This window comes from Miscanthus floridulus, chromosome 12, assembly GCF_019320115.1.
Source record: "Miscanthus floridulus cultivar M001 chromosome 12, ASM1932011v1, whole genome shotgun sequence".
In the NCBI taxonomy this organism is placed as follows: Eukaryota; Viridiplantae; Streptophyta; class Magnoliopsida; order Poales; family Poaceae; genus Miscanthus; species Miscanthus floridulus.
In genome coordinates, this window is record NC_089591.1 from 79,818,218 (window position 1) to 79,846,157 (window position 27,940).

The 27,940-nt window shown below is 50.7% G+C and overlaps 5 protein-coding genes and 1 pseudogene across 5 annotated transcripts; 3 read left to right on the forward strand and 3 right to left on the reverse strand.

Moving 5' to 3' along the window:
- The first annotated feature begins 1,384 nt into the window (after nucleotides 1-1,384).
- LOC136496230 (agmatine coumaroyltransferase-1-like) lies at nucleotides 1,385-2,758 on the forward strand (annotated as a pseudogene).
- A 752-nt stretch (nucleotides 2,759-3,510) lies between these two features.
- LOC136497692 (beta-fructofuranosidase, insoluble isoenzyme 6-like) lies at nucleotides 3,511-5,594 on the reverse strand. Its single transcript, XM_066493540.1, has 4 exons — nucleotides 5,463-5,594; nucleotides 4,100-5,372; nucleotides 3,927-4,020; nucleotides 3,511-3,844 (listed from the first exon to the last, which is right to left on the reverse strand). The coding sequence occupies exons 2-4, from the start codon at nucleotides 5,350-5,352 to the stop codon at nucleotides 3,605-3,607; spliced, it is 1,587 nt and encodes a 528-aa protein (XP_066349637.1). The 5' UTR covers nucleotides 5,353-5,372; nucleotides 5,463-5,594; the 3' UTR covers nucleotides 3,511-3,604.
- Nucleotides 5,595-6,811: 1,217 nt separating this feature from the next.
- On the reverse strand, nucleotides 6,812-9,717 carry LOC136496425 (beta-fructofuranosidase, insoluble isoenzyme 7-like). The gene is made up of 5 exons (XM_066492092.1): nucleotides 9,478-9,717; nucleotides 9,317-9,325; nucleotides 7,730-8,604; nucleotides 7,138-7,635; nucleotides 6,812-7,063 (listed from the first exon to the last, which is right to left on the reverse strand). The coding sequence occupies exons 1-5, from the start codon at nucleotides 9,635-9,637 to the stop codon at nucleotides 6,827-6,829; spliced, it is 1,779 nt and encodes a 592-aa protein (XP_066348189.1). The 5' UTR covers nucleotides 9,638-9,717; the 3' UTR covers nucleotides 6,812-6,826.
- A 2,151-nt stretch (nucleotides 9,718-11,868) lies between these two features.
- On the forward strand, nucleotides 11,869-19,332 carry LOC136496427 (cytochrome c oxidase-assembly factor COX23, mitochondrial-like). The gene is made up of 3 exons (XM_066492094.1): nucleotides 11,869-12,070; nucleotides 12,224-12,297; nucleotides 18,768-19,332. Exons 1-3 carry the CDS (start codon nucleotides 11,929-11,931, stop codon nucleotides 18,813-18,815), a joined length of 264 nt encoding a protein of 87 aa, XP_066348191.1. The 5' UTR covers nucleotides 11,869-11,928; the 3' UTR covers nucleotides 18,816-19,332.
- Nucleotides 19,333-19,708: 376 nt separating this feature from the next.
- Nucleotides 19,709-22,696, reverse strand: LOC136496426 (cell division protein FtsZ homolog 1, chloroplastic-like). Its single transcript, XM_066492093.1, has 6 exons — nucleotides 22,396-22,696; nucleotides 21,780-21,879; nucleotides 21,309-21,538; nucleotides 20,694-20,861; nucleotides 20,384-20,617; nucleotides 19,709-20,238 (listed from the first exon to the last, which is right to left on the reverse strand). The coding sequence occupies exons 1-6, from the start codon at nucleotides 22,621-22,623 to the stop codon at nucleotides 19,981-19,983; spliced, it is 1,218 nt and encodes a 405-aa protein (XP_066348190.1). The 5' UTR covers nucleotides 22,624-22,696; the 3' UTR covers nucleotides 19,709-19,980.
- Nucleotides 22,697-23,947: 1,251 nt separating this feature from the next.
- Nucleotides 23,948-27,936, forward strand: LOC136496464 (uncharacterized). Its single transcript, XM_066492147.1, has 6 exons — nucleotides 23,948-24,752; nucleotides 25,982-26,087; nucleotides 26,189-26,357; nucleotides 26,460-26,647; nucleotides 27,305-27,441; nucleotides 27,634-27,936. The coding sequence occupies exons 1-5, from the start codon at nucleotides 24,139-24,141 to the stop codon at nucleotides 27,422-27,424; spliced, it is 1,197 nt and encodes a 398-aa protein (XP_066348244.1). The 5' UTR covers nucleotides 23,948-24,138; the 3' UTR covers nucleotides 27,425-27,441; nucleotides 27,634-27,936.
- Nucleotides 27,937-27,940: the final 4 nt, after the last annotated feature.

Below are 27,940 nucleotides of genomic sequence, written 5' to 3' on the forward strand. Positions count from 1 at the left end.
GAAGCAATTATATCAAGGCACATATCATGATGAGCATTAATAAGTGATCCTTCTAGACATTGAGGCTCACCAACTACTTGTTGTGCCACTAGTAAGGAATCACCAATGGCTTCAACATGTCATACCCCATGGATTGCAATATGAACAAGCCGAATAAGAAAAATTCACATTCGGCTCAAATGTTAGTGCAAATATAGTTTTAATTGGATTGACGTTTCAAATAGCACCATTGTGAGAAATAATTATTATGACAACACCTTAGCCTTATTTGCAATCCGATTAATCATATTGTCACATCCATGAAGTAAATCTAAATACATATATCATGTCCCCCGGGCATGAAAGCCATCAAAGTAAATTCCATGGAGGTCTTACTAATAGCACGATGGTTGCAAGCATTCATCGACTATATTTTTACACTAAGGGCGATATCAAGATATCATCCATATGAATTCATCCACAAAAGTATGCATTACCAAAATAAATATTTCAGCTCTTAATCATCGGTAAGCAAAATAATTTGATAACCCTCCATAACATAAAGTTCCAGACCAAGGATCAAAATAAGGAGATGAGGGATAACCATACATACTAGGGGATGAATTCCACATAGGCATAGGTATAGGCAGAGAGTATGGATGATGCCATGACCAATGATTTTTATGATTCGGTGCAAACCTCTAACTTGGCAATTGTTTCTTGAATCTCCTTCTCTTCTTTGCCTTTGTTGCAACACTTGCTTGAACATCATTTTTCTGAACTTGAATATTTCCTTTAGGAACCCATGCCAAGCCATTTTCTTTCAGCTTCTCTGCACTAAGCTTCTATAATTTCTTTTCTTTCCACCTTGGTAAATCGATTGAGCATATCACTTTTATTTTTGTTTTGGACAACAGCAATTCTTTCTTGATTTTGGGCACACTCACCTTCTTTCATTCAGATTTGGAATCTAGAATATCAATAGATGATTTTTCCATGTCTTTGCCATCAATAGCCGAATTTTTCAGTAATGTAATCGGCTTTTCAGTAGTTGAATTTAGATCTGAACTTTTCTTCTTTCGACCATCATACTTCATACGGTAAACTTGCTTTACCACTTTCTTCTTTGGCTAAGCTCTGGACCGATTTTGATCAAAATGGTCTTTACAAGATGATGACCTCTCTGGCCTTGCTTGGCGGTCCTCTCAAGCGTCGTTTTGACCTGGACAATGTCTTATATGCCAATGCCATGCACTACACTATACTACCACCCTTCAACTTGAACAGCTCTTCAAGTCTCACCACCTACTACCTCTCATGCATGCAATCCATGCGTCGCTCTATAATCATCAGCAGCATTAAATTGTTCGTAGCTATCCGACATCGTACGTGCTCGATCGAGGTCATGAAGATCACCGTGCACTCGTCCAAGGCCGTGAAGCCCGCCTACGAAGGCCGCGCCGTAGTGCCTCCGACTACTACCACGGCAACCGTGCCGCTAACGGTGTTCGACAAGGCCAACTTCGACACGTACATATCCGTCATCTAAGTGTTCCGCCCACCGGCGCCGGCCAACGCCGCCCTGGAGGCCGGGCTCGCCAAGGTGCTGGCGGAGTACCCCGAGTGGGCGGGGCGGCTCGGCGTGGACGCCAGCGGCAACCGCGCCATCTTGCTCACCGACGATGGCGCGCGGTTCGTGGAGGCCACGGCCGACGTCGCCCTCGACACCGTCATGCCGCTCGAGCCCACGGCCGAGGTGCTGAGCGCCTGAGCCTGCACCCCGGCGGCGCGGCGGAGCTCATGCTCATCCAGGTCACGCGTTTCGCGTGCGGCTCCCTCGTCGTGGGCTTCAACCACGCAGCAGCACATCGTGGCAGACGGGCGCGCCACGGGCAACTTCTTCCTCGCGTGGAGCCAAGCCACCCGCGGCGCCGCTGTGGACCCGGCCCCCGTGCACGACCGCGAGTCCCTGTTCGCGCCGCGGGACCCGCCGCAGGTGGAGTTCGAGCACCGCGGCGTCGAGTTCAAGCCATCGTCGTGCGAGAAGCATCAGGACGAGCATGCGGAGAGCGGCGGCGGCGACGGCGACGAGGTGGTCGTGCAGAAGGTGCACTTCAATCGGGAGTTCATCTCCAAGCTCAAGTCCGCGGCGTCGGCGGGCACTCCGCGGCGCGCCCGGAGCCTGCGCTCCCACAGGTCCCAGGTCCATTGAAGCTACAATATATAAGGTATTGGGCATTTCCAACCCAATATACGATGTGGGACTAAACACATGGACGAGTCCCAGCGCACCAGCGTGTGCATTGCCGTGGACGGGCGCGCGCAGATGAGCCCGCGCGTGCCGGACGGCTACACGGGCAACGTGGTGCTGTGGGCGCGCCCCACCGCGCTGGCCGGGGACCTGGTGGCGGGGCCGCTGCGGCACGCGGCGGCTCTCATCCACCGGGAGGTGGCCCGGATGAACGACGCCTACTTCAAGTCGTTCGTCGACTTCGCCAGCTCAGGCGCCGTGGAGTAGGAGCGGCTGGTGGCGGCGGTGGAGATGGTGCTCAGCCCCGACATCGAGGTCGACAGCTGGCTGCGGATCCCGTTCTACGACCTCGACTTCGGCGGCGGCCGGCCCTTCTTCTTCATGCCCAGCTACTTGCCGGTGGAGGACCTGCTCATCCTCCTGCCGTCCTTCGCCGGGGACGGCAGCGTCGACGCCTACGTGCCGCTCTTCAGCCGCCACATGGACACGTTCAAGAACTGCTGCTACTCCATCTCCATGGACCAGTAGGCTGCACTACCACTAGCTCCATCAGTCCATCTGCAGGCGTCGTCTGCCCTGCACCTGGACAAGATACATACATACATACATAGCTGTTGTTTCTCGATCGTATTGGCTCGTTGAATTGCCAATGCTGCTGGTACAGTGGTACCTTTTTTGTTTGTTTCGGAGGCAAATTGCCGATCGATGCCGTTTAATTGTCAGAGACTAAATAAATGAATGAAGCTTTAGTACCAAATGCTGCGATCACGAGGCTTGCAATTTGCAAAGGAGATTGCATGGATAGAGAGAGGTGGTAGCTGGTAGCTGCTGAATGTTCTCTGCAAGCTGCTGAGCCTCCATCTGATTATATGCTGACCATGTGTTTGTCAAAGAGAAATGCTTGATGGTGCTGTACAGTCAAAATTTGATAGCCAAGCACGTCCCTTTGCAATTGAACAGGACTACAGGAGAACATAGAAGCGTTGTGAGGAACTGTTCCACTTCCATTGGACAGGAAGCAAACTTCAAAGTTGAAACAGGTTCAGAAGCGCTGGATGCCCCAGTTTGAAGAAAGACGAGGCAAGGCAAGGGAAGTTGGGCGATCATTGGACTTGAAGATTGCTTTTGGTGAAATGGATGTTCTGCACGAGAATTTGGAGCTGATCAGATGGCAAATGGGCCTAGAGCGTGTGGAGGTGTTGCTGGCGTCTTCATGAGCAAGCCTGGTGGGCCGTTCACGATCTTCATGAGTAAGCAGGGTTTGAAGCCCAAAACTAAAAGTTGCGATTGAATTAGGCCCACGCAAGACTAAAAAAAACATTAAGGACCAAGAATGTTAATCTGCCACAGCATGGTGTGATTTACTGCTAAGTGCTAATACTCCTCACTGTGGCACATGTTCACGGATGATCCAACCAGACCGCCATCGTCGTCAACATTGACACTCGCACTGGCAAGCTCCCAGGCCTCGAGCTTGGACACCTTCACTGCATCTGATCCATTGTTGAACACGTACAGGTGGCTGCTGCCTGTTGCAACGTGCTCGGGGTACACTCTCGCCGTCATGCACGTCCTCCCTCCACCGCCGAAGCTCTCCACGATTGAGTGATCGATCTGTACGTACACGAGCACTCATATCATGAGTCTGCATATTTGAAGTATCCGTGTCACTGAGATTTTACTCTAAGAAGCTCACCAATGTTCTTAACGATATGCTCATGTCTTTCTCGATGTCCACGTTGACGAACCCTCCATGCGTTGGCTTGTACACGCCAGCCTTCGAGGAGGACCTACACATTTGATTTGAGGTTCACAGATTGGCAGATTGCCATGTCAAGTTCAGACAAAAGGATTGCTCAGTTTCTGTACCTGATGAGGTCCGTGCACATGAGAACAGCGTACTCGTGCAGGAGCCTGAACACCCTGAAGAACACGGCGGTGTGCTCTCGCAGGTCGCCGGAGGCCATCACCAGCAGGCCGAACGGGCCGACTCCGCCTCGCACGGAGGCGCCCTTCTCCCGGCACAGCGCGTCGGGGTCAGCCAGCCGGCTGGGGTCGAGTCCCTCGGCGCGACCTAGACTCGGGATCTCAAACACGACGTTCACGTCCGCCTGCGAGCTCACGATGCCGGTGACCTCGCGCAGCCCGCCGGCGGGTTCCACCTCCAAGCCATGCGGCAGCGGCGCCGCGCGCCTCGTCCTCAGCGTCTCGATCTCCTCCACGGGCCACTGCACCAGCTGCTTCCCGCCACCGTCCAGCCACAGCGCCCGCGGGAACGACTGGAGGCCGGACCAGCCCCGGGCGACGTCGTCGGCCTCGCTGTCGGACTCGTTCACCCACGCCCACAGCACCCGCCGGCTGCTGCGCGCGTCGAAGAACGTCTTGGATGCGTACAGGTGCCCGCGGTCGATCCTCCGCCACATTCGGTAGTCGCCGTTCCCGTCCGGCGTGAACGTGTCCGCCGCGTCGTCGTACGTCCCGACCGCGTAGTAGTCCTCCAGCGTGTCGGGCATGCTCACCTTGAGGACGTGCCGCACGCCCGCGCCGCTCGCCGACGTGTCAAGCCCCTCCTCCGCGCCGCTTGCCGCCACGGGGAACAGGTCCGGGCACTCGGCCATCACGGCGTCCCGCGACGCGTGCAGCGGCGCGGCGCGCCGCTCCCAGCGCAGGAAGTCCGCGCTGCGGTACACGAGCGTGTTGCCCACGCCGTCGGCCACCGCGGAGATGGCGAACCGCCACAGCCCGTCGCGGCCCAGCCACGCCGTGGTGGGGTCCCGGAAGTCGTTCGCCGACACGTCGGCGGGGAGCGGGACGACGGGGTTGTAAGCGGGCTTGGCCCACTCGCGGAGGAGCGGGTCGCGCTGGTTCTTGGGGAACGCGATGTTCTGGACCTGCCGGCGGTCCGCGTCGATGCCGGAGTAGAGGATCACCGGCGTGCCGTCGGGAAGTATGGTGACAGACCCTGACGCGCAGCCGTTGGCGTCGAACGGCGCCGTCGGGTCGAGCGCGTTGCCGAGGGCCGCCCAATTCACGAGGTCGCCGGAGACGGAGTGTCCCCAGGAGAGGTTGCCGACGTCCCACAGCGCGCCGTGCGGGTTGTACTGGTAGAACAGGTGGTACATGCCGTTGTAGTACACGGGACCTGTTGGTCAACAGGCCTTAGCGACCATGGAGCGAGCCAGCGAGGAAACAAAGGCAAGAACAAACCGAGCACTAGAAGAAGAACACGCACCATTTGGATCTGAGAGCTCTCGTCGTGACCGCCATGAATTTGCATCCAGAGGAGACGTTCCACAGCCGTATTAAGAGAGTTCACTGAAATCGATCTGTGGCTGAACTAATTCATAGCAAGGATATTGAAAGTTACCGTTCTGCCAGTTCTTGGCGGGCTGGAAGTGAAACGCCGTTCTCACATGGTCCTGCGTCCTCACGACGCAAATCGATGACGAAGACAACGAAGACAGGAGAAGAAGGCAGATCAAGAATACCGCGACGGCACGCATGGCAAAGGGAAGTGCTGCCATTGGCCCCGCCACCGGCAAATGTGAGTGACAGATCACGAGAGCAGATGGTTGGCGTTGTTGCAAATGTTTCTTCTACTGCTTTTACAATTTTTCATTTTTCAAAACGCTTGAAATCGACAGGCCTCCTAAGTCCTAGTCTCCAGCTTAGTTTATGGCCTGCCACCATGTGCAGGATGTTTAATTAAGCAATAATGACAAATTGGTCTTACATCAGATTCCTACGCAAGCATCTTGATCAGATCCAGTCAGATGCAAGGTTATTCAACATTTTGTAGGACCCAATGCACTTAGCTTTTGACCAAAACCCCTTGGCAATAACAAAGAGAACATATGTTTTAGGTGTTTCAAATGTACGTTGGAAGTGTTTCGTATTGGTGTTGTAAAATTATATCGGGATGTTGCAAAATTAGATTGGGATGTTGCACATGTTGCAATGGCTATACACGTATATTTCAAGTATATGTTCTAAATATTTCATCTGTATCATACGTATGTTGCAAATATTTTCATCTGGATGTTGGATATACATGCATGTTGCAAGCGTATTTTCCAAGTGGTTTCAGGTGTTTTACACTTCAGTTGCAAGTGTTTCATCTGGATGTTGCATATATTTTGCAATGGTTTTGAAGTGTTTTGCAAATATTTTAGACACATGTTTAAATGTTTCATCTGTCTTCTTTGTATGTTGCAACTGTTGCATTTAGATGTTTCAAAAGTTGATCAGGGATCACACATGGGATGCGTGTGGAAAGCGCTTGGCGACGCAGGCCCACTGCTGCGGCGCTCGCCCACAAGTCCGACGCGCTAGGGTGCTCGCTCTTACTGAGCGGGTGCCGTCCGACATTAATGCTCCGAATTGGACGTCCAAACGCTAGCACGTCTATTGCGAATATGGTTAAGCTGATAGGGCTACTGGCGAGCCAGATCTGTGGAATTCATCTTTTCCTCCTCCCCGAATCAACCAATATGGATTTCTCAACGTTTCTTATTTGAAATACAGTCTTTTCTTTTTCTCTCCCAAACAATCAAATCAAACGGACCCCATATTATCAACACATTAACCTGAAGATAATTAATAGGATTCGCTTTCGTCTTTAGATTGCGACACAACCAAGCCGTCATCCCCAACAGCATTCACGGTCGCCGCGGCGAGCTCCCATGCCTCGAGCTTTGACACTTCCACCGTGCCCGTGCTATTGTTGAACACGAACAAGTGGCTGTTGCTCGTCTCCGCGTGCTCAGGGTACACTCGAGCCGTGATGCACATCCGCCCTTCAGCTCCGAAGCTTTCCACCACCGAGTGATCAATCTGTGCAGATTCCAAACAAACTGAGCAAATCGCTGAAGAACAGTGCAGAGAATGAATCGCCAAAAAAGACTCACCAGGGTTCTCAATTTGATGCTCTCGTGCTCGTCAATGTCGAAGTCCACGAATCCTCCGTACGGCGGCTTGTACACGCCGGCCCTCGTGGTCGACCTCGTCAGGTCGGTGCACATGAGAAGCCTGTACCTGCCATGGTGCCTGAACACCCGGAAGAAGACGGCGGTGTGCTCCCGCAGGTCGCCTGAGGCCATCACGACGAGCCCGAACGGCCCGACGCCGCCGGGCACCGACGCGCCCTTCTCCCCGCACAGCTTCTGCGGGTCCAGCAGCCAGTTGGGGTCCAGCGCCTCGGCCCCCGCCAGGCTCGGGACCTTGAACTCGACCTCCACGTCCGCCTGCGAGCCCGCGACGCCGACGATCTCGTTCATGCCTCCGGCGCTCAGCACCGTGCCGCGGCTCAGGCCGACGCGCTTCCTCCGCAGCGTCTCGATCTCCTCCACCGGCCACTGCCGCAGCTGCTTCCCGTCCTCGTCCAGCCACAGCTTCCTCGGGAACGTCTGCATACGTCGTACAAGCCAGTGAGCAGTGAGTGAGTGTGTCAGAGACTGATCGGAGCAAGCAAGGAAGCAAGCAAGCGTGCCGGCGGGGTACCTGAACGCCGGACCAGCCCTTGGCGACGTCGTCGGCCTGGCTGTCAGACTCGTTGGCCCACGCCCACAGCACGCGCCGGCCGTGGCGCGCGTCGAAGAAGGTCTTGGACGCGTACACGTGGCCGTAGTCCAGCCGCCGCCAGGCGCGCACGTCGTCGCCGCGCTCGGGCTCCGCCGGCACGAACGCGTCGGCCGCGTCGTCGTACCGCCCCACCATGTAGTAGTCCTGGAGCGTGTCCATCACGCTGAGCTTCAGCACGTGCCGCACCCCGTCGCCGCTCGCCGACGCGTCGAGCCCGGCGTTATCACCGCGCTCAAGCACCGGGAACAGGTCCGGGCACTCCACCATGCCCGCGGCGCGTGAGGCGTGCAGCGGCGCGGTGGTGGCGCGCTCCCAGCGGAGGAAGTCCGCGCTCCGGTACACGAGCGTGGACGCCACGCCGCGGACCTCGGCGGACACAGCGACGCGCCACAGCCCGTCGTGGCCGAGCCACGCCGTGGAGGGGTCCCGGAACTTGTCGCCGGGGACGTCGGCGGGGAGCGGGATGACGGGGTTGCGACTGGGCTTGTCCCACTCGCGGAGGAGCGGGTCGGCAGGGTTCCTCGGGAACGCCACGTTCTGCACCTGCTCTCCATTGGCGTCGATGCCCGTGTAGAGGATGGCCGGCGTGCCGCCGGGGAGGATGGTGGCGGAGCCCGACCAGCAGCCGTTGGCGTCGAAGGGCGACGTCGGGTCCAGCGCCGTGTGGAGGGCGGCCCAGTTGACGAGGTCGCCGGAGACGGAGTGGCCCCACGAGAGGTTGCCGATGTCCCAGAGCGCGCCGTGCGGGTTGTACTGGTAGAAGAAATGGTACATGCCGTTGTAGTACATCGGCCCTGTTCGTAGTAGGAGTAACACAAGAATTAACCGTGGCTTTGTCATTTACTGTATTACCAGAAGTATACCATCGTGATCAGCAGATTCAGCAGCTAAGTGTTACACATACTGACACTGACAGACAGCATAGCCAGTCTGGTCCGGTGATTTTAGGCACAAATGTAAACAGCTGCATGGTTTTGTTAGCTGAATCATATCAGTTTGCTGTTTTCATGTTTCCTTTTTGTGAAAGATTGTTGTGTTTTTTACTGAATTGGAACAAGATGATTTCTTTTGTCCACTCAAGTTATAGAGCAGGCAAGATTTATGCATGCGAAAAAATCTTCGGAGATGAGACGCAACCAACTCCAAAGTTCAAAGCAGGTCCACGGTGGCAAGCACACTTGGCACTCCAATCTACCCTATCAACGTGGGCCACACGTGCATCTTTCCATGCTTTGTTTGTTCCTTTGTCTGTCTGCTTTCTTATCACCTATGGAGGTATGGATAGGTTCATGCTGCTGACTACTACTACTACTTTACTATGTTCCTCCCAGGATGTCATCCAGACTAATTAACGAGTTTAATCCGTGCGATTCAATTTAATTAGATACACACGCGACATGATCAAGCGACACAATTCAGCTTCAGCGGAGCAAAGCAAATTCTACATCTGCCGGGGTATGAAAACCAAGAACAGAGCACCAAGAACATGAAGGAGTCAGCACGTACCATTCGGATCTGAGGATCGCCAGAGACGGCCAAAGAAATCCACCGGGATGAGCAGTTCGCCGCGCGATCGGACAACCACACGAATCGGTTCAGAACATCTGGTTCGGATCAAAGCACTAGCATGCACAGCGGCTAGATAGAAGAGAAGTCAGCGCGCTCACCGTTCTGCCAGTCCTTGGCGGGCTGGAAGTGGTAGGCGGTCCTGCCGGCACGGCTGCCGCCGCCGCTCTCGCTCGCGGTTGTCGCCGGCCGAAGAGCAGACGACGACGACGCGAGGAGGCACAGTTGGAAGGCGACGGTGACCAGCGGGAGCCCCGCCATGGTCGATGCGGGACGAGAGCGAACCCTCTGGTTGCTCTGCTCCAGCTCTGCTGACGAGTCCCGGATTAACACATAGATATAGCCTCTCGAGTCTCAGAAGCTTGTTATTAACAAGTTGAAGACTTGCCACCAATCACCATGTTGTTGGTAGTATATATAATTTTGAAGTGTGAAATGCTATTAGCCATGGAGTGCTTATTCCTCGGATGCACATGGGATCGTGTTGCGTGAGCGATTCAGATTCCATTTCCATCACTTTGTTGCTGAGTTTTGAGCTCGTAAAAACTGCTGCTTGGGTTTTCTCAAGATCCGATCGGGCCAGGTCAAGGTCATTTCTTAAAGGTCACCACCGGCCAGACGACAAATCCAGATCGTGGCTCAGCAACGGGATCTACTTCTACTCCAACGCAAGCGATCCCTTCTTCTTCAACGCAAAGTTACCTGGGTAATCAATCATCTACAGGATCGAGGATACGAGCGTATGGAAATGGAACTATGGATGCAATGTTGCACGGGTATCCGGTCTGGATTACTGGCGGAACTAGTGGTATTGTTTGGTACTGAGTTTCTTGTCAAATGATGCATAGGTTGCTTCTGCATCTGGCCAACTAGGACTAGGATAGATGCTGAACAGAAGTACAGAACACCTGATGAGTACCTTCAGGAGTTGTTAAACTTTGGTAGAGCCCATTTTTCTTTTGAAGCAATATGGCAAACTCTATTCATCCAGGATAGTTACACCATTTGCTAGGAAATCAAGAATGAAAAGTACAATTTTGCTTTGATTCTCTTCTTGCTAAATTATGCGCTGCTTGATTCGTCTCTCTATTACAATGCTCGATCGTTATATTGCACTCGTCATATAAGGCTGCTACCGAATTTGCCGTGAATCCTCCATCCTCCGTTGTCCTCCATGCAATCTGATTGAATAATTAGCCGGTTGCATCCGATGTGCTGCACTAGCATCAAACCTTCCTTCAAAGCATAGGCTTCCGCCATCGGTGCATCCACTAAGTGTGGCACAAAGATGTGAGCAGCAGCTAAGACACCCTTGGTGCAATCTCTTATGATCACTCCCACACTACCGTGCCCCCCATCCTCATCAAAAGCCACATCAACATTCATCATCACTTTGCCTTCTGGAGGCTTCATCCATCCTGTCGTAGCTGTGAACCTTTACTTTATAATTCTTCGTTAGCGCCGCAATAGACATGGTTGATCTTGATGGTCGCTGGAAAGTCTCTCATGAACATATTGCTGCCACTCCCACCAAATATACCAGCCGGTAGTAAGCATCAATTCCGCTAAGCCCACTTTAATGTTCTATCACACGATCTTGGTCCTACAGTTTCAGTGTTGCTCAACTAGTTGTATGGGTTAAGTCATTGACTTAACATGGATGGTTGTTTCTTTTTGGATTTATTCTAAAATTTAATTTAATGACCCTTAGTCATTCGAAGGTGCTCGTAATGGAGTATATGTGAACGTGTTAAGAAAGATGGGTGCACATGCATGCATGTAAGTGTCCACGCCCCATATTGTGTTTTAGAAAAAAGACGAGTTGCTATATTTCAGATGCCCCAATTTTATGAAATTTTCAGACAACGATCTTACACAAACAACTAGTACAACTAAAATAACAACTCACAAGAGACAATTTAGCCAAATAATGACAAAAATGTATGTTGAATAACAACTTACAAGAGACAATTTAGCCAAATAATGACAAAAAATATATGTTGGCTGAATGACGACACCTAAAATCCGGGGGTCATGTCATGCAAAGGGGTGAAAATAGTGTGGATATTTTTCAACATATTCGAGACCGAATCCGTTTATAGAGGTTTAAATCTGTCCGTATCCAAGTCCGGATATTCAACATCCGATACCGTATCCGTATCCAAATACTCAAATCGCATATTTATGATGTCGATATTCAATTGTATCCTATCCGGCATGGTTGACACTATCCGTATTCAAATCCGAATCTGAATAGAAATATAAAAATAAATATAATATCAATGATATCGTCCGTATCCTATCAGTTTTTATCCATCACAAACGAGAGGATAATTCAATGCCTATTCTTTTTGGTCCATGTCGCAGTACTCTGAAATCGGTGAGTTGGCCCATACTGTATGAATAACCGGACTGTCCAGACGGTCCAGCTCTAGGAATGGGAAGATAAACAGCCCATTACCAAAGCCCTGTCCATCCCATCCGGAAAGACGACGGCTAATCGAAAGCCCAAAAAAAGGGAGCGGAGAGGAGGAAGACGACGACGCGGCACCATGGCGACGGCACAGGCAGCGTCGGCGTCCCCAACCTACCACCGCGCGTCCCCGGGGACGTCGCCGCCGCAACCGCCGTACCCCAGCGCTGCCAGGATCGACGACTCCGCCTGCTTCCCCCAGTACACCGCCTCGCTGAAGTGTACGCGCGCAGCTGCCCACCCGCCCTAATCCCTAATCTGGCCCTCCTCTCCTTGACCCATTCACACTCCAGCGTTCGCTAGGAAGGTGTTACTTGATACATGCCATACTTGTATGGCCGCTCGCTGATGCTGCTGTTGTTTCTTGATTAAAGGTTTGGAGGCCAACCAGGACAAGAGCAAGTGCCAGCAGCAGTTCGACGATTACAAGGAGTGCAAGAAGAAAGAGGTTTGCACCCCCCCGGTTCCTCTGTATCTCAGGAGTAGGTAGTTGGTGTACTCATCAACTACTATGTACCTGGTAGAGGTACCAAGCACCTGTATATATGCTATGCCAATGCAATACAACAAATCAGTTCAGTTGCCACAAACCAAAGGGCAGAGCTTCGGTAAACGCTGATGCTTGTGCTGAGTGTGTGTGTTGAGCTCAATCTCTTCTTCTATCTCTAGCCATAGTGAGTGAGTGTGCTGGTAAGCTTACTGCTTACCTGTGCAGGGCAGCCATGGACTAACAAGTGGTATTAGAGTCGTACAAGCGTCGTCGCTGGACTAATCGCTGGCGATATCGGACGGTTTAGAGATGGGCGACAGCAGCGGCGCTGCTGTGGCTGCCCAGCCACGACAGGAGGTCGTTGTGCGCACAGTGCGGGAGGTCAGCGGCACCAGTTGGCCTGACTCGCACTAACTATGGCGAGTGGGCGGTGACCATAAAGGTCAAGCTCAGAGCCCGATAGCTCTGGAATGCCATTGACAAAGGCACTGACAACGAAGAAGACGACATGTCAGCGCTGAAGGGCATCCTCGCTGCTGTGCCTGCGGAGTACCGGGAGCCGTTGGGGGCGAAGAACTTTGCTAAGGAGGTGTGGGAGGCTATTGCCGCGATGCACGTCGGCTCCGACCGCGCAAAGAAGGCGACGGTCCAGCTGCTGAAGCAGGAGTACGCCAACCTCAAGTTCAAGGATAGTGAGTCGGTGGAGGATTTCTCCCTCCGCCTGCAGTTGCTCATCAGCAAGCTGAAGAGCCACGATGTCACCATCGACGAAAAAGAGACGGTTTCCAAGTACCTCCACTTCGTGCCGGCGAAATACATCCAGATCGCTCTCTCCATAGAGACGATGCTGGACTTGTCCACCCTCACCATTAAAGATGTAACAGGCCGTCTGTGGGCGGTGGACGAGCGCATGGAGCAGGCCACAGCAACAACGGACAGCGGCAAGCTGCTACTGACAGAGGAGGAGTGGGCTGTCCGGATGAAGGAGAGGAAGTCCGGGAAAGCCTCCTCAAGCCGCGGTCGACCCCAACGCCTGCCGGTGCTGTGGGAAGACAGGCCATTGGGCAAAAGAGTGCCCAAATCGCAAGCGGGAGAAGAAGGCTGAGGCTCATCTGGCGTAGGCTAATGATGATGATGAGGCCACTCTCTTTATGGCTACGTTCTGTGCACTGCACGATGTTGAGGCCAAAGAGAAGGGAGAGACGACGGCGGTGGAGGAGCACGGGAAGGCTCTGAAGGCTGTCAACCTCGACGAACCGCGCGCCCAAGTCCACCTCGGATGTGTGGGTGGCGAGTAGGAGCAGCGGTGGTACCTGGACTCTGGCGTCAGCAGCCACATGACGGGCTCCAAGGCAGCCTTTTCCGAGCTCGACGGCGACGTGATCGGCACGGTGAAGTTCGGTGACGGCTCAAGGGTGGTGATTCGAGGGCGTGGCATCATCATCTTCAGGTGCCAGAACGACGAGCACCGCGCGCTGACGGATGTATATTACATCCCACAGCTGCGTTCAAGCATCATCAGCATTGGCCAGCTGGATGAGCGCGGCAGCGAGGTACTGATCAAGGACGGCGTTCTCAGGATCACGGACCGGGAGCAGCGGCTTCTTGTCAAGGTGAAGAGGTCCCGGAACTGGCTGGACCTGCTCGACTTGAAGGTGGAGCAGCCCATTTGCTTGGCTGCACGGCGCACGGAGGAGCCGTGGCTATGGCATGCCATCTCAGTTTCGACGCTCTTGGTCGGTTGGAGAAGATGGTGACTGGGCTGCCTCACATCGAGCACGCCGGCGAGCTGTGTGACAATTGTCTGGCCGGGAAGCAAAGAAGGCTGCCGTTCCCGAAGACCGCGAAGTACCGCATGGCTGAGGCCCTCGAGCTGGTCCATGGTGACCTCTACGGGCCGATCACGCCGGCAACGCACGGCGGGCGCAAGTGCTTCATTCTGCTCGTGGATGATTGCAGCCGCTACATGTGCCTACAGCTCCTGACGAGCAAGGGCGAGGCGGCGGAGGCGATCAAGAGGTTCAAGGCGCGTGCGGAGGCCGAGAGCGGGAAGAAGCTACGCGTGCTGAGGACGGATCGCGGCGGCGAGTTCACCTCGGTGGAGTTCGCCGCGTACTGCGCGGATCAAGGGGTGGTGCGTCACCACACTGCGCCGTACATGCCGCAGCAGAATGGCGTGGTGGAGGGCGGAACCAGACAGTGGTCGGCATGGCGAGGTTGATGATGAAGGCCAAGAAGTAGCCAACGGAGTTCTGGGGTGAGGCGGTGACCACGGCGGTGTTCATCCTCAATCCCGCGCCCACCAAGGCCCTGAAGGGCAAAACGCCGTTCGAGGCTTGGCATGGATGCAGGCCGAATGTGTCCTTCCTCAGGATTTTTTGCTGCATCGGCCATGTGAAGAACACCAAGCCTCACCTCGGCAAGCTGGAAGACAGGAGCACACCCATGGTGCTCCTAGGCTACGAGGAAGGCAGCAAGGCCTATCGGCTTTATGATCCCAAGAGAAGCAAGGTGGTGATCTCTAGGGATGTGGTGTTCGATGAGATGGCTGCTTGGGACTGGGAGGGTCCGGGCGCGGGGGAAGCTGGCAGCTTGAGCAGCACCTTCGTCGTCGAACACTTAGTCATCCACGGTGGTGGAGACGCTGGAGAAGAGGTGCCGACCACCCCAGGAGTGGAGCCGACCACTCCAGAAGGGGTGCCGAGCACTTCAACAGCAAAGCCGACCACTCCAGCAGTGGATCCGACCACTACAGGAGTGGTGCCGACCACTCTAGCAGTGGATCCGACCACTTCAGGAGTGGTGCCGAGCGGTCCAGCAGCGATGCCGACCACTCCAGCAGAACAGGGAGGCCGGGGACCATCGATCGAGTTCATCTCCCCTCCGAGCGACATCAGCGAGTTCGTGGATGCCTTCCACGACGGCGAGGAGGTCCGGTTCAGGCGGGTGGACAACTTCGTCGGCGAAGGGGGAGCTCCTAGGTTGGCCAGTCGTTTTCTTGACGACCCAGAGCTGCTCCTTGTTAGTGCCGAGGAGCCACCGACGTTTGCAGTGGCTGAACGCGACGCCAATTGACACCGGGCGATGTTGGAAGAGATGAAGGCTATCGAGGACACTGGCACATGGGAGCTGGTGGATCCATCGGTGGGCTGCAGGCCAATTGGATTGAAGTGGGTCTACAAGGTGAAACGGGACGATCGCAGCGCCATTGTCAAATATAAGACTCGGCTCGTCGCCCGCGGCTTCGTGCAGCGAGAGGGCATCGACTTCGAGGAAGTCTTTGCTTTGGTGGCGCGAATGGAGTCCGTTCGTCTGCTGTTGGCCATGGCAGCAGCGAAGGATTGGCGTGTCCACCACCTCGACGTCAAGTCTGCGTTCCTCAACGGCGAGCTCGTAGAGACGGTCTTCGTCAAGGAAGCTCCGGGCTTCGCCGTCAAGGGCGCTGAGCACAAGGTGCTCAAGCTGCGCAAGGCGCTCTACAGGCTATGGCAGGCCCCTCGGGCATGGAACGTCAAGCTCGACGCCACCTTGGGCGAGCTTGGGTTCACTCACTGCGCTATGGAGCACGCGCTCTACACGCGGCGGCGGGGGAAGAAGGAGCTCGTCGTCGGTGTGTATGTGGACGACTTGATCGTCACTAGAGCACGGGCGGAGGACATTGACGGCTTCAAGTGCGAGATGACTGCTCGTTTCAAAATGAGCGATCTCGGCGCTCCCCTACTACCTCGGCATTGAGGTAAGGCAGGGGAAGGAGCACATCTCCCTGGGCCAGCGTGCCTATGCGGAGAAGCTGCTGGAGCGCAGTGGCATGGCGAAGTGCAAGCCGTGTGCAACTCCAATGGAGGAGCGGCTGAAGCTGTCCAAGCGCAGCACGGCGGCGAAGGTGGACGCGACGCGCTACCGGAGCATCGTCGGCGGGCTGCGTTACCTCACGCATACTCGGCCGGACATCGCGTTCGCGGTCGGGTACGTCAGCCGTTTCATGGAGGACCCACGCGAGGATCACTGGTCGACAGTGAAAGGCTCCTGCGCTATGTCAAGGGGACGCTCGATCAAGCGATCATCTTCCCCAAGAGTGGTGGCAAGGGTGGGTTGCGGCTCACGGTCTTCAGTGAGGCACCCCCCAAGGCAAAGGAAGGTGAGCCGGAGCTCACTGTCTTCAGTGATGCGGACATGGCGAGCGACATTGATGGGCAACGGTGCACCTCCGGCGTGTTCGTCTTCCTTGGAGCGGCCCCCATTGCTTGGCAATCGCTGAAGCAAAAGATCGTGGTGTTGTCGACGTGTGAGGCGGAGTATGTCGCAGTAGCCACGGCGGCGTGCCAGGCTGTCTGGCTGCGCCGGCTGCTGGGCGAGCTGACCGGCGAGGAAGCTCACCCGCCAGCTCTGATGGTGGACAACCAACCCGCCATCGCCCCCGCCAAGAATCCTGTCCTCCACGACCGGAGCAAGCACATCGACATCAAGTTCCACTTCCTCCGGGACTGCATCGATGGAGGGCAGATCGTCATCGAGTTCGTCGAGACCGGCAGACAGCTCGCTGGCATCCTCACCAAGTCACTCGCGCACCTGCGGTTCATGGAGCTGAGGAAGATGATTGGCATGGATGAGGTCAAGGCATCAGGTTAGCAGCAGGATTAGGGAAAGAATTGTAAGACATAATCTGCTTCTCCCCATTTGAACTGGTCGGCTCAGTTGTCCAGTCCCTGCTGCTTTTGCAGTAAGGGAGTAGAAATGGCTTACTTCAGCCATATAGTGTAGAGATGGCTGAGCTAAGCCTTGTACCTTAGGAGTAGGTAGTTGGTGTGCTCACCAACAACTATGTACCTGGTGGAGGTACCAAGCACCTGTATATATGCTTTGCCAAGGCAATACAACAAATCAGTTCAGTTGCCACAAACCAAAGGGCAGAGCTTCGGCAAACGCTGGTGCTTGTGCTGAGTGTGTGTGTGCGCTGAGCTCAATCTCATCTTTTATCTCTAGCCATAATGAGTGAGTGTGCAGGTAAGCTTACTGCTTACTTGTGCAGGGCAGCCAGGGACTAACATTCTTGACTATTATGGCATAAGTACCAATGTTTTCAAGTCGTCTAGTCGAATCTAGTCGTCATGGGACTGATCAGGCGACTAATCGCGATTACTCGTCAACCAGGCCGATTAGTCTAGCAGAGTGGATTGCTTCTCTTTCCTTTGGAACCAGAGAATAGCAGAGGGACAGCAGTACAACACAACAAGCAACCTAGCAGTCTAGCAGAGAGCCAGAAAGGCTGCAGAGTGAGGGATGGGGGAGGAGGGAAGAAGATGGAGAGGAGAAAGGCACGTACCGTCGTCGGAGCAGCTCATCACGAAGACCGCAGCCACTTGACCTGGCAGAGGGCGCCGCCGGCTTCACAGCTCACCAGAGAGGAGAATAGCGTGCGAGGGAGGAGAATAGCACACGGGGGAGGGGAATAGCTCACGAGAGAGAGGGAATAGCGCGTGGGGAAAAATTGTGGCCGCCCTGCATTTGCCACCGTGCCTCCTGTGTTTTGGGGTGCCTATTCTAACCCTAATAGGCCAAATTTGGAAGCCCAATAGGCCACATATAAGCCCGGTTGAACAGGCCCAAAAAAACGGAGCAACCACACTAGTCGTCCATGGCCTAGTCGGATGACTAATCGTGATTAGTCGTCGACTAATCGGACGACCAGCTTTCTGGTCGAGCTAATCGGGTCGGTACCCCTACCGATTTGGATAATTAATCACGATTAATCGGACGACTTGAAAACATTGATGAGTACTAAATAATCATGTGGCCATTTACTTACCATTTTACAAGGTCAAATAATGACATCCTCTTGCTACCATTTTTTTGTTGTTGCGCTGTCTTCTGGTTTCTGAACCTCCCATAGTGCTTACCGACCTTCCCAAAATACAAAGCTACCCCTCGCCCCACAAAAAATGGATGCATTCTCCTATTCTGATATTAAAAGTAGTAAATGATGTGTCTTGAAACCTAGACAGGGTTGTAGACTACTACAATCATTATATAAATTTGGATAAGGTCACTAGTCACAGATGAACTCAATTTATGTCCCACTCATGCACTTTACCAAATCTGATAAGATTGGACTGTAAAAATTGTATATGCCAACAAATAATAATACAACCACACATGCCCAGTGAGCTGTATTTTATTTTAACAAATTGAAATGACACTTCTCATATCGGAGTAGTAGAAGTCCAGGTTATTTGATTCATTAATCTGAATTAGTGTGTACCGTGTATCAAAATTTTGCGTTTAACATGAGTGCTTCTCTTGGTACTATTTTCTGATAGTGATTAGCACTCTATAACTCTATATATAACACTTGGTTGCCAGAATTTTCTTTCCATATTATTTCACTTCTGTTGGGTATCTTATTTCCTTTGTGTTTCAATATTTTGCAGAGGGAGGCTCGGCTCGAACGGAATAAAACCAGATCACTCTTTGGGTGAACAATGGTGTCCCACCTGAGCAATTTGCTGGCGATGTGTCATAAGTCATTTCCTGATGTGAGCGAAATCACGGCTTCTTTGGTTTCATGATGATCCCTTGCAACTTGTGCAAGGTAGGGACTAGTAGACCGGTCTCTAGGTTCAGGGAGTTGTAAGGTCGTCTGAGAACAGCTCATTAGCACAATCCTTTGGTGAACTAATCAAATGAGCGAGGATGTATTTTGAGAACGAGCAGGCGTCATGACACGACAGTCTGTTCAATAGAATGTGTGTTCAATAAAATTGTATCCCTGGAATGATTGTACTCCAAAATATTTCCATGTGTTACTAGCAGCTTTGCATCCACCTTTTCGACCAGGCCTGTGGAAGTGGAAGTTCCCCTTTCCTGGGCGAGGTCCATGAAACAATTTTTTGATGTAAAAGTCCTGATGGTGGCTGCCAGAGTTTGTCTCAGGAACTAGTGTGCTGAATGCCCAGTATCTTCTGTCAGGGTATTTATCACAGCAAGATGGTGTTAATATGTATCTGGAACATTATCGCTTGTAACCCTTTCATGTTGCAATGCACAAGGTCAGGACAAGCTAAGATTATACACATAAACCAGAGGTCAGGACAAGCTAAGATTATACACATAAACCAGAGGGTATCTCTTTTGTCCTGTTGCAATGCATAAGGACAAGCAAGATTATTCGTGGGAAACGCAAGAGAAAAAGTAGATTATTCGTGGGAAACGCGAGAGAAAAAGTAGAAGGCAGTATATGGACCAATAAACCAGAGGTTATCTATTCCAAGGTGTGGATTTTCTTCTGTACGCACGATTGCAGCACAAACAATTCCCTGACACGCAATCGAGAAAAAACAGTACAGTTGGAGAGCTAGGCACCCACATTCGGTTGAATCCAACACAGGGCTGTTGGCTTGTTGCAGTAAAAGTAGTCAAAGATCTGCAAAACTAGTTCAATGCTGAGCACTTCTGTCAGCCTCACCGTGCTGAACCTCAAAAACACAAAGCAAACGATGCATACACTGAAACTCAATCTACCACTATCGAACACTAATCCAAGCTATAAATCTCCAGATAGCCGACGATCACCTCCGGGATGCCCTCAACGCGCTAAATGCCAAATCTAATGCCCTGCGAGTCACGGTTCACCAAACGAACCGCTCAGGAGAAGAGTCTTCGGGACCAAGCAGAAGCAGGGACCGGTTGAACCGCAGCAGCAGCTGCTTTATGGGCTAGGGTTGCTGCTTTCTCTTTGGATTCCACTATTCGTGCTACCTTTGGATCAGCCAAAAGGGATTTCTGGAAGGATTGTGGAAATCCTGTCGCAATGATTGTCACATGTATCTCACCAGTGTAACGGTCATCAACAACGGCACCAAAAATTATGTTTGCAGAAGGGTCAGCCAGGCTTGTCACAATCTGCAAAAGGTGAATACATGGTCACTACAATCTAAATAACCATTCTTCTATTTGAGATATCCAACATTTCTTAACTTCTCAGGAATTTATTCTTGAAACACCTTACAGTAATCAATAAAGAACTTGTAAGGAATCATACACGCACCTGGGACACCTTGTTCACTTCTTGCAAAGTGATGTCCTTCCCACCAGTAATATTGTACACAACGCCGGTAGCTGCCTCGATGGATGATCCAATCAAAGGAGCAAGTGTTGCCTGTTCAGCAGCTTCTTGGGCCCGATTTTTGCTGGAAGAAACACCAACGCCAAGCATAGCAGTTCCAGAGTTTTTCATAACAGCTTTTACATCAGCAAAATCAACATTGACGAGTCCCGGTATCTGCAATGTTTTCTCATAAGTTACATGACCGCAATTCACAGATAAGTTAGAACAGGAGAGGGGAGAAACCACCCACCGTGATAATGTCTGATATTCCTTGAACACCCTGACGAAGGACATCATCTGCAAGGAGAAATGCATCTTGCAAGGGCATGTTTTCATCGGCAACATCTAACAACTTATCGTTTGGAATCACAATAAGTGTGTCTACACTCTTTTCCAGCTTCTCTAATGCTTCCAATGCCTGAAATGGGCGTACACAAGTCAAGACGTTAAGTAACTATACAGAAAAGAAACAGGAGTTATTTAGAAAGGGAAAGTTGGCCAAAAACTGCACATAGAATTTCAAAAGTAACAATAGCGAAATGTATTCCAACTGGGAAAAATATTGATAATGGCGTATGTTTTGAAATATTTCACTATGTAAACATCCCTCCAAAATCCATCCGCAACCAGATAGCTGTATATAGTTTGGGGCGCCAACCATGCAGAAAGGCAGAAACAAAACTGATGACATGAACTACAGGAAATGCTACATGCGACCTACGTTTTGTAGATGATCAGCAATAAAATGTGGCTGGTTGTCATTGTTACTACTACAAACTAAATAACTAATGCCACCGTAAGTCACAGAATGAGACATGACAGTTTGAATTCTAATTCAGGAGTGAAGGGGGCCTCAGATACTTGCCTGTAGAGAGCGCTTACGGCCCTCGAAACTGAATGGATAGGTGACAACACCAACAGTAAGATAACCAGCTTCCTTTGATATCTGGGCAACAACTGGAGCAGCACCGGATCCAGTACCCCCTCCCATCCCAGCTGTTATGAAGACAAGATCTGAATCCCTCAGGGCAGTGGCTATGGCTTCTCTTGATTCCTCAGCAGCCTGCTCTCCCAAATTTGGATTTCCACCAGTACCTGTACATGTGATACATAGTATCATATTTACTGAATCTAGCCAACCTCTGTAACATTTTCAATGAAAATTTACAGTATTTACAGTTTTGCATGGTGCATGTGTTATAGGGTACAGTTCATTCAGTTGATCAGAATTCCATGTACTGTGGGTTTTGTCGCAAATTAGCAGAAGACCAACATTTGCATGAAAATGTTTCTTTTACACACATCGAGCATACATAAAGGGGGCACATAACATTACCTAGTCCACGAGTCAACTGATCTCCAATTTGCAGAGGATATTGCGCTTGTGAATTAATAAGGGCTTGGGAATCGGTGTTTATTGCATAAAATTCAATACCCTGAAATCGTACGGTTCAATTATCAGGAGTTGAGGACACAATGAAGAACATACAATAATTGCCACAGTTAAATCATACATAGGACTTGTACCATTCCGTATATATTCCAACAATTCCAGAACAAAGCATATCATAAACAATGCCATGAAGTAAATCCTCTTGTGCTAAACTTAAGCACTGTAGTATGGATGGTGGCATGGACTGGATGGAGAGGAAGTAAGCAAAGTGGCCCATAGACATGAAACTTTATCTTTCAGGAACTTAAAACTGTGGTTCCACGTCAGATTATAAAATATCACCATTTGATTCATTTCACATAAAAACAACCAGCACTACTTCACAGAATCTAAGGCAGTGTTATAAACGGTGCCACTGAACTGAACACGGAGCGAGAATGCAACAGGATAAATCATTCCAAATTTACATCAAGCAGATCTAGGCATCGAGCCCGGAGGCGAAAACAAGCCCAATTTCCAGAATGAAACGGGCCAAGGAGCGCCGCCATCCCGCCACTACCTGGACGCCGCTGCCTATCATGCGGTTAACGGCGTTGTTGCCGCCGCCGCCAACGCCCACCACCTTTATCCTCGCCGTCTCCACCGGCGCGAACGAGCACCGCACGGTCGCACGGCGGGGCGGCCTGTGGTCTCGCCACCCGCTTCGTGGCGGTGCGCGCAGGTGGCCCGGCCCCGGGAGGCGGACGAGTGCGGGTGCCGAGGAGGAGGCGGCAGCGGATGACGCCATGGCCACTCGCTCCCCTCGTTGGCGAAACGCGGGGACGAGGCGGGGTGGCGTGAGAGGTTGGTGTGTGTGTGTGTGTGTGGTGGTGGTGGTGGGGGGGGGGGGGGGGGGGGGGGGGGGGGGGGGCGGCATCTGAGTTCTGAGGTGGTCTAGGTTTTTTTTTTTTTGAGAATTTGGAAGGTTTGGTTTTCTTCTGTTCTAGTATAGTTTATACAACGAATTTAATATGTTATCAGTTTTGAAATGTACGCTTTTTCTTTACCTTATTTTACACCCAAATGTCTAGTAGTATAAATTATTTTTTATAATGATATATCAAAAGTGACATGTTACAAAAAATTGTTTTGAAAAGCACACGATAATATTATTGTATCCTAGAAAAATCAAAATACTTTTAAATTTATCTCAAGTCAAACTATTCACCATTATCTAAATCATCAAACTACTTTCATTGAGTCCACTAAAAAGTATGTATTAATAATGTTTTCATTTTATATACCTAACCGGATCAAATTTTTAAAAAAGGTTTGGATTTTAACAATTTCCATTTGGAACAATGGGAGTAGAAAAAGCATGTAAAAGTGCATACGATATAGGATCTATGCAATGTCTATTTTATCTACAAGCAAATTATCAAGCACATAAAAAAAATTCGTCGAAAAAAAAGCACATAAAAAATTGTTAGATTTATAAGGAATATAAAATGACACGCGTGCTTGTTTCAATACCCATTCTACTAGTAGGAAAAAGATCTTGTAGGATATCAAGTTTTGTATACTTAAGAGGAAAATCGTACTTACGAGAGAGGGTTTTTTTTTTTTTTTGAGGGGAACTTACGAGAGAAGTGAAATTATTTTTACCTATTATACTTTATTTCCAGCCCATCATAGTTCTAGAAGGAAAGCGAAAGAAGAAAGAGGGCCCAAGTGATTCCGGTCTATTCGCGTGTATCGCGGCCCGTCTTGGCGCAGTCCACGCCCTCGACGCTCGCTCTTCCCTGCAACGGCAAAGGCGTCCCGGGGCGGGTCCACTTGCGCAGAAACCGCACCCCCCTACGCCCTACCCAGTAACCACTCAACAATCGCTTCCAAAAATCGTGGGCACTATCGTCATTCCGCAACGCGCCCTCCTGCATCCACCCGGTCCCGACACGGAGCCCCGCCCCGCCCGCGTCCATGACACGTGGGCCCATACTCCCGCAGCCCACGGCATCACAAGCCGCGTAAGAGGATTGGAGGTGCGCTTAGCGACCTGTCCTTTTCCCTCATTTTTTTTCCTTCCCTCCCGTAGAAATTTGCCCTAGTTTAACGAAACATAGGCAAGACGCTAGACCGAGGGGCCAGAAGAGAGAGCGACAGAGAGAGAGGCCGAGGAGAGACAAAGGGGGAGAGACCAAGCGCCAGAGACACAGAGAGGGGGCGGAGGAGAGAGAGAGAGAGAGAGAGAGGGAGAGAGAGGGGAATCGCGGGAGGGAGGCGGGGTTTTGGCGAGATTTGAGTTTTCCCCCACGCTCCCGCCATGGTGTCCGACCAGGAGATCGCCAGCTGCGTCGAGTCCGTCCTCTGCGGCTCCGCCGGCGGGCCCGGGGAGGCCTCGCTCGCCGCCGTGCTGCAGCAGGCGGAGGCCACGCTCGGCGTCGACCTCTCCCACAAGGCGGGCTTCATCCGCGACCAGATGGACCTCTTCTTCGGCCCGCGCCTCCAGCCGCAGCCGCCGACCAAGCCCCAGCCGGCGCCTCCCCCGCCTCAGGCCCTCGTTGCCCCCTCGGGCGCCGTGCCGCAGCCCCAGCATCAGGTCCTGCCGCAGGTGCAGGGGCAGCCGCAGGCGCTGCCTCCGGACCAGCAGATGCAGCCGCAGCCGCAGCAGCAGCAGCTCCCGCCGCTCCAGCCGCGGCTCATCTTCCAGACCATTCCCCAGCTCCCCGCCATGGCCCCCGTCCCCGCGGTCTCCACGCCGCCGGCCGTGCCGGCCATGGCGTTCTACCCGCCGCCGCCGCTTGCCTTCCGCTACACCACTGGCCTCGCTGGGGCCGCCACGGGTGGGACAGTCTCCTTCCAGCAGCCGGCCCCTGGGGCTGGTGGCACTGCTCCCCCCACCGCTGCATCGCAGGTCGCAGGCGACAACAAGGAAAGGTGAGCTGTCGATGGAATTAGGGTTTGCGTTCCGCTGATTGAGGTTATTCGTGTGTATATCTGTCAATTGGCGCGGAAATCTACTTTGTTTTGACATCTAGTCCGTTGATTCGCATGATTAGGGTTGTTTATATTGAAGATTCAAGGTTTTTATGAGGATGTCTAGTTGGCATCATGGAATGGTTTTGTTCTTGCTAAGCTAAGATTAGGGTTTAGGGTTATGACCTTCTTAGTGGTTGTCAGGTTCCACTTTAGTTCAACTGGTTCTTATGTACTGTAGTGTACTAGTGTTCAGGATATGTGACTTCGGATGGCATTTTCTGCCCCCTTTGACTTCAGATAAGCAGTCAGTAACTGTTTAATTGTAGTTTTGTGGCCAATTTCTTTCAACTCAACGGTATTAGTCAAACAGAGAAGAATCCAGATGTTGTTCTGTCGACAGCTTGTATCATGCATATTTTGTGCTTCCAAAAATTGCAAAGCGGAAAAGGTCAATATTCTGTATACACTTATAAGGTACAAAAAAAGGCTTGCATATTAGTAGTTTACTAAAAAGGCACAACCAGCCAAGCATGGGAGGCATGTTGTGTTTCATGAATTTGTTTGGATTTATAACACTACTTTCTGCTTTCTGAGAACAATTGAGTGTAACTGATTATGTTCCTTGTTCGTTTGAATCTTATTTCTGACTTGTCTCTGTGCATGAAACGGTCCCAGTAGACAGCTCAAATCATTTGCAGACATTTACTAGTGCCCCCGTACAAGGAAAAAAAATAACTGTTATTCTGTTATGTACTCTACTTGAGTTTTCATATGTACTATTTGCAACTGACATCTTAATCCTCAACACTTGATTCTTTGGATTTTTTGGTATGATTCATTTTCCTGGCTAGTTTGATGGGGTTGCATGCACCTTTTGCACCTATGTCTTTGTTTCTTCTTTGAGATGTATTGACTAAGCTTGTGCAACCTGTCGCACAGTACTATGGGAGCAGGACAGCGTGTCCTGAAATTTAGTCTATTTTGTTTGAAGAATATGTTGAGGACTCTTGTATTTGACCAACATTCCTTTATAGGTTGTTCTGTTTTGCTGGTCACGAGTGCTCATCTGTTTTTGAAACTTTACTCACTACTCATCACATCAACTGATTTGTACTCTGCTATAGATTCTTGGTTCTTTTCCTTTTCTGAAACTCGCTGATTAGTGATATGTATGTAATTTCTTCTAGTACTTCTAAGCGGAAAAGAGGTGGACCTGGTGGTTTAAATAAAGTTTGTGCAATTTCACCTGAACTTCAGACCATTGTTGGTGAGACTGCCATGTCAAGAACTCAGGTACTACTCAATTCCACTACGATAGAAATTGACACACACTGTACTCTTCTGGTACTCTTAGAATTATTGACTCTAGAAAATTAATATTAGTCTTCATTCAGATTGTGAAGCAGCTCTGGGCATATATCAGGCAGAACAATCTTCAGGATCCTGATGACAAAAGGAAGATCATTTGCAACGACGAACTTCGTGTGGTTTTTGAAACTGACACCACCGACATGTTTAAAATGAATAAATTGTTGGCTAAGCACATAACCCCACTTGACCCAAGTACATGCTTCTATTTCTTTTGATCAACATATGCTACTTTATGTTTGCTCTACTAAAGTTTAGTGCTGGATTTTGCTCAAGTGCTTCCTAATGACATTGCAGAAGATCAACTTCGTGAAGTAAAAAGAATGAAGGCTCCCGCCGTGGCTCCTCAACCAAGGCCTCCCATTAATCAGCCCTCCATAGTTATTTCTGATGCACTAGCAAAGTTCATTGGAACAGATGGAACATTTCCTCAAGATGATGCCCTGAAATACCTGCGGGATTACATAAAAGCAAACCAACTTGAGGTATGGTTAGGTCCTACCTTTTTGTTTGCAGAATATCCATACCATGTGTTCTTGCTTTCGCTGCAAGCCTGTGGTGAATATTAAGAATTGAACTGCACATTCACTGTTCTTTTTCTAGAGGTACATTGAATGCATACGCTGCAGACCATTCACTTCTTAGAACAAGTTTTCATTAATGTTCAGAAGCAGTATGACAGTAAAAAGTGAAGAATGACCGGGTAGAGTCAACAGTCAACACCTTTGTGTTAATGCTACAAACTTGGACTGTTTATGGGCAAGAAGACGTGGGTTGTCCATAGGGGTTCTCAGGATAACTAGGAATGCTCTTACTGGGAAGATTTTATTAGGCTATAATGGGAGATGCAGAGAGTTGTGGGTGGCATTGTTTAGATATTTGTTTATTGGACTAGGTATTTTGTTTATTGAAAATATATTAGTTCAGATATCCTGAAATCTGATTGAGGTTAGGACAGTGTCGACCTGAAAAGTTCTGCAAAGATTTGTACTAGCACTAGCAGTTAAAAAAAGTCTTTTTTTTTGTCTGTTTCATTGTCTTTTTTTCGAGAGTCGTGATTATCAAGTGTAAAGTCATTGTGAGCTGTGAAATTTATATCTTAACACACCACATTTATAATTGTTCTCTTTGGTAATGCATAGGATGTCATCAATGAATCAATATTATGTGATTCAAAACTTCAAGAGCTATTTGGCTGTGAGAGCATTCCTATGTCAGGACTATCAGAAATGCTTGGTCACCACTTCATCAAGAAAACATAGCAAATCTCTATTAACTGGTGAGTTTCTGGCTGTATCTCCTCTTTCTAGTGTCACATTCGCTGATTTCAGTCCAGATAGTATTTTTTTCCCTAAATTATTTTTATTATGGCACATTGGTACAAGTTAGGAAATTATTTTCTACCCACTCATTTGAATCATAGTAGTTTGATATAAGTTTGTCTTATTCTGATTTCATACCTTGTGTGCAGATCTAGGATTGCAGTGTGGCAGATAGGCCTAACATTACAATATGGTGTTCTTGACAGAATGGACAGCATAGCGTATGTATTTCTTCAATGTTATGGATTATGAATTGTGTCTGGCAAAGATCAGATTATTTGTGGTAGCCTGTACTTTGTTATGCGTGCCGGCTACCACTGTGGTGTCTGGTGTAACCTTTTTACTGAATTCGTAGTGTTAGTTCCTAAATGTCAAATCCTAAATGTCAAAATGTCATTGCTGACTATGTAAAGTTAAGCTTTCTATTTGAGTGCCAGATTGTACCCTTAAAAGTCA

Coding starts and splice junctions, on each gene's coding strand:
- LOC136496464 (XM_066492147.1), top strand. CDS start 24,139: ATGGTGTCCGACCAGGAGATCGCCAGCTGCGTCGAGTCCGTCCTCTGC. Junction 24,753..25,981: donor GCAGGCGACAACAAGGAAAG/GTGAGCTGTCGA, acceptor AATTTCTTCTAG/TACTTCTAAGCGGAAAAGAG. Junction 26,088..26,188: donor CTGCCATGTCAAGAACTCAG/GTACTACTCAAT, acceptor GTCTTCATTCAG/ATTGTGAAGCAGCTCTGGGC.
- LOC136496426 (XM_066492093.1), bottom strand. CDS start 22,623: ATGGCGTCATCCGCTGCCGCCTCCTCCTCGGCACCCGCACTCGTCCGC. Junction 21,880..22,395: donor TGATAGGCAGCGGCGTCCAG/GTAGTGGCGGGA, acceptor GTACGATTTCAG/GGTATTGAATTTTATGCAAT. Junction 20,618..20,693: donor GAATATCAGACATTATCACG/GTGGGTGGTTTC, acceptor AAAACATTGCAG/ATACCGGGACTCGTCAATGT.
- LOC136497692 (XM_066493540.1), bottom strand. CDS start 5,352: ATGTACCACCTGTTCTACCAGTACAACCCGCACGGCGCGCTGTGGGAC. Junction 4,021..4,099: donor ATGTGCACGGACCTCATCAG/GTACAGAAACTG, acceptor TCAAATGTGTAG/GTCCTCCTCGAAGGCTGGCG. Junction 3,845..3,926: donor GCATATCGTTAAGAACATTG/GTGAGCTTCTTA, acceptor GTGTACGTACAG/ATCGATCACTCAATCGTGGA.
- LOC136496425 (XM_066492092.1), bottom strand. CDS start 9,637: ATGGCGGGGCTCCCGCTGGTCACCGTCGCCTTCCAACTGTGCCTCCTC. Junction 7,636..7,729: donor AGGGCTGGTCCGGCGTTCAG/GTACCCCGCCGG, acceptor CGACGTATGCAG/ACGTTCCCGAGGAAGCTGTG. Junction 7,064..7,137: donor GCATCAAATTGAGAACCCTG/GTGAGTCTTTTT, acceptor GAATCTGCACAG/ATTGATCACTCGGTGGTGGA.
- LOC136496427 (XM_066492094.1), top strand. CDS start 11,929: ATGGCGACGGCACAGGCAGCGTCGGCGTCCCCAACCTACCACCGCGCG. Junction 12,071..12,223: donor GTACACCGCCTCGCTGAAGT/GTACGCGCGCAG, acceptor TCTTGATTAAAG/GTTTGGAGGCCAACCAGGAC. Junction 12,298..18,767: donor AGGAGTGCAAGAAGAAAGAG/GTTTGCACCCCC, acceptor AATATTTTGCAG/AGGGAGGCTCGGCTCGAACG.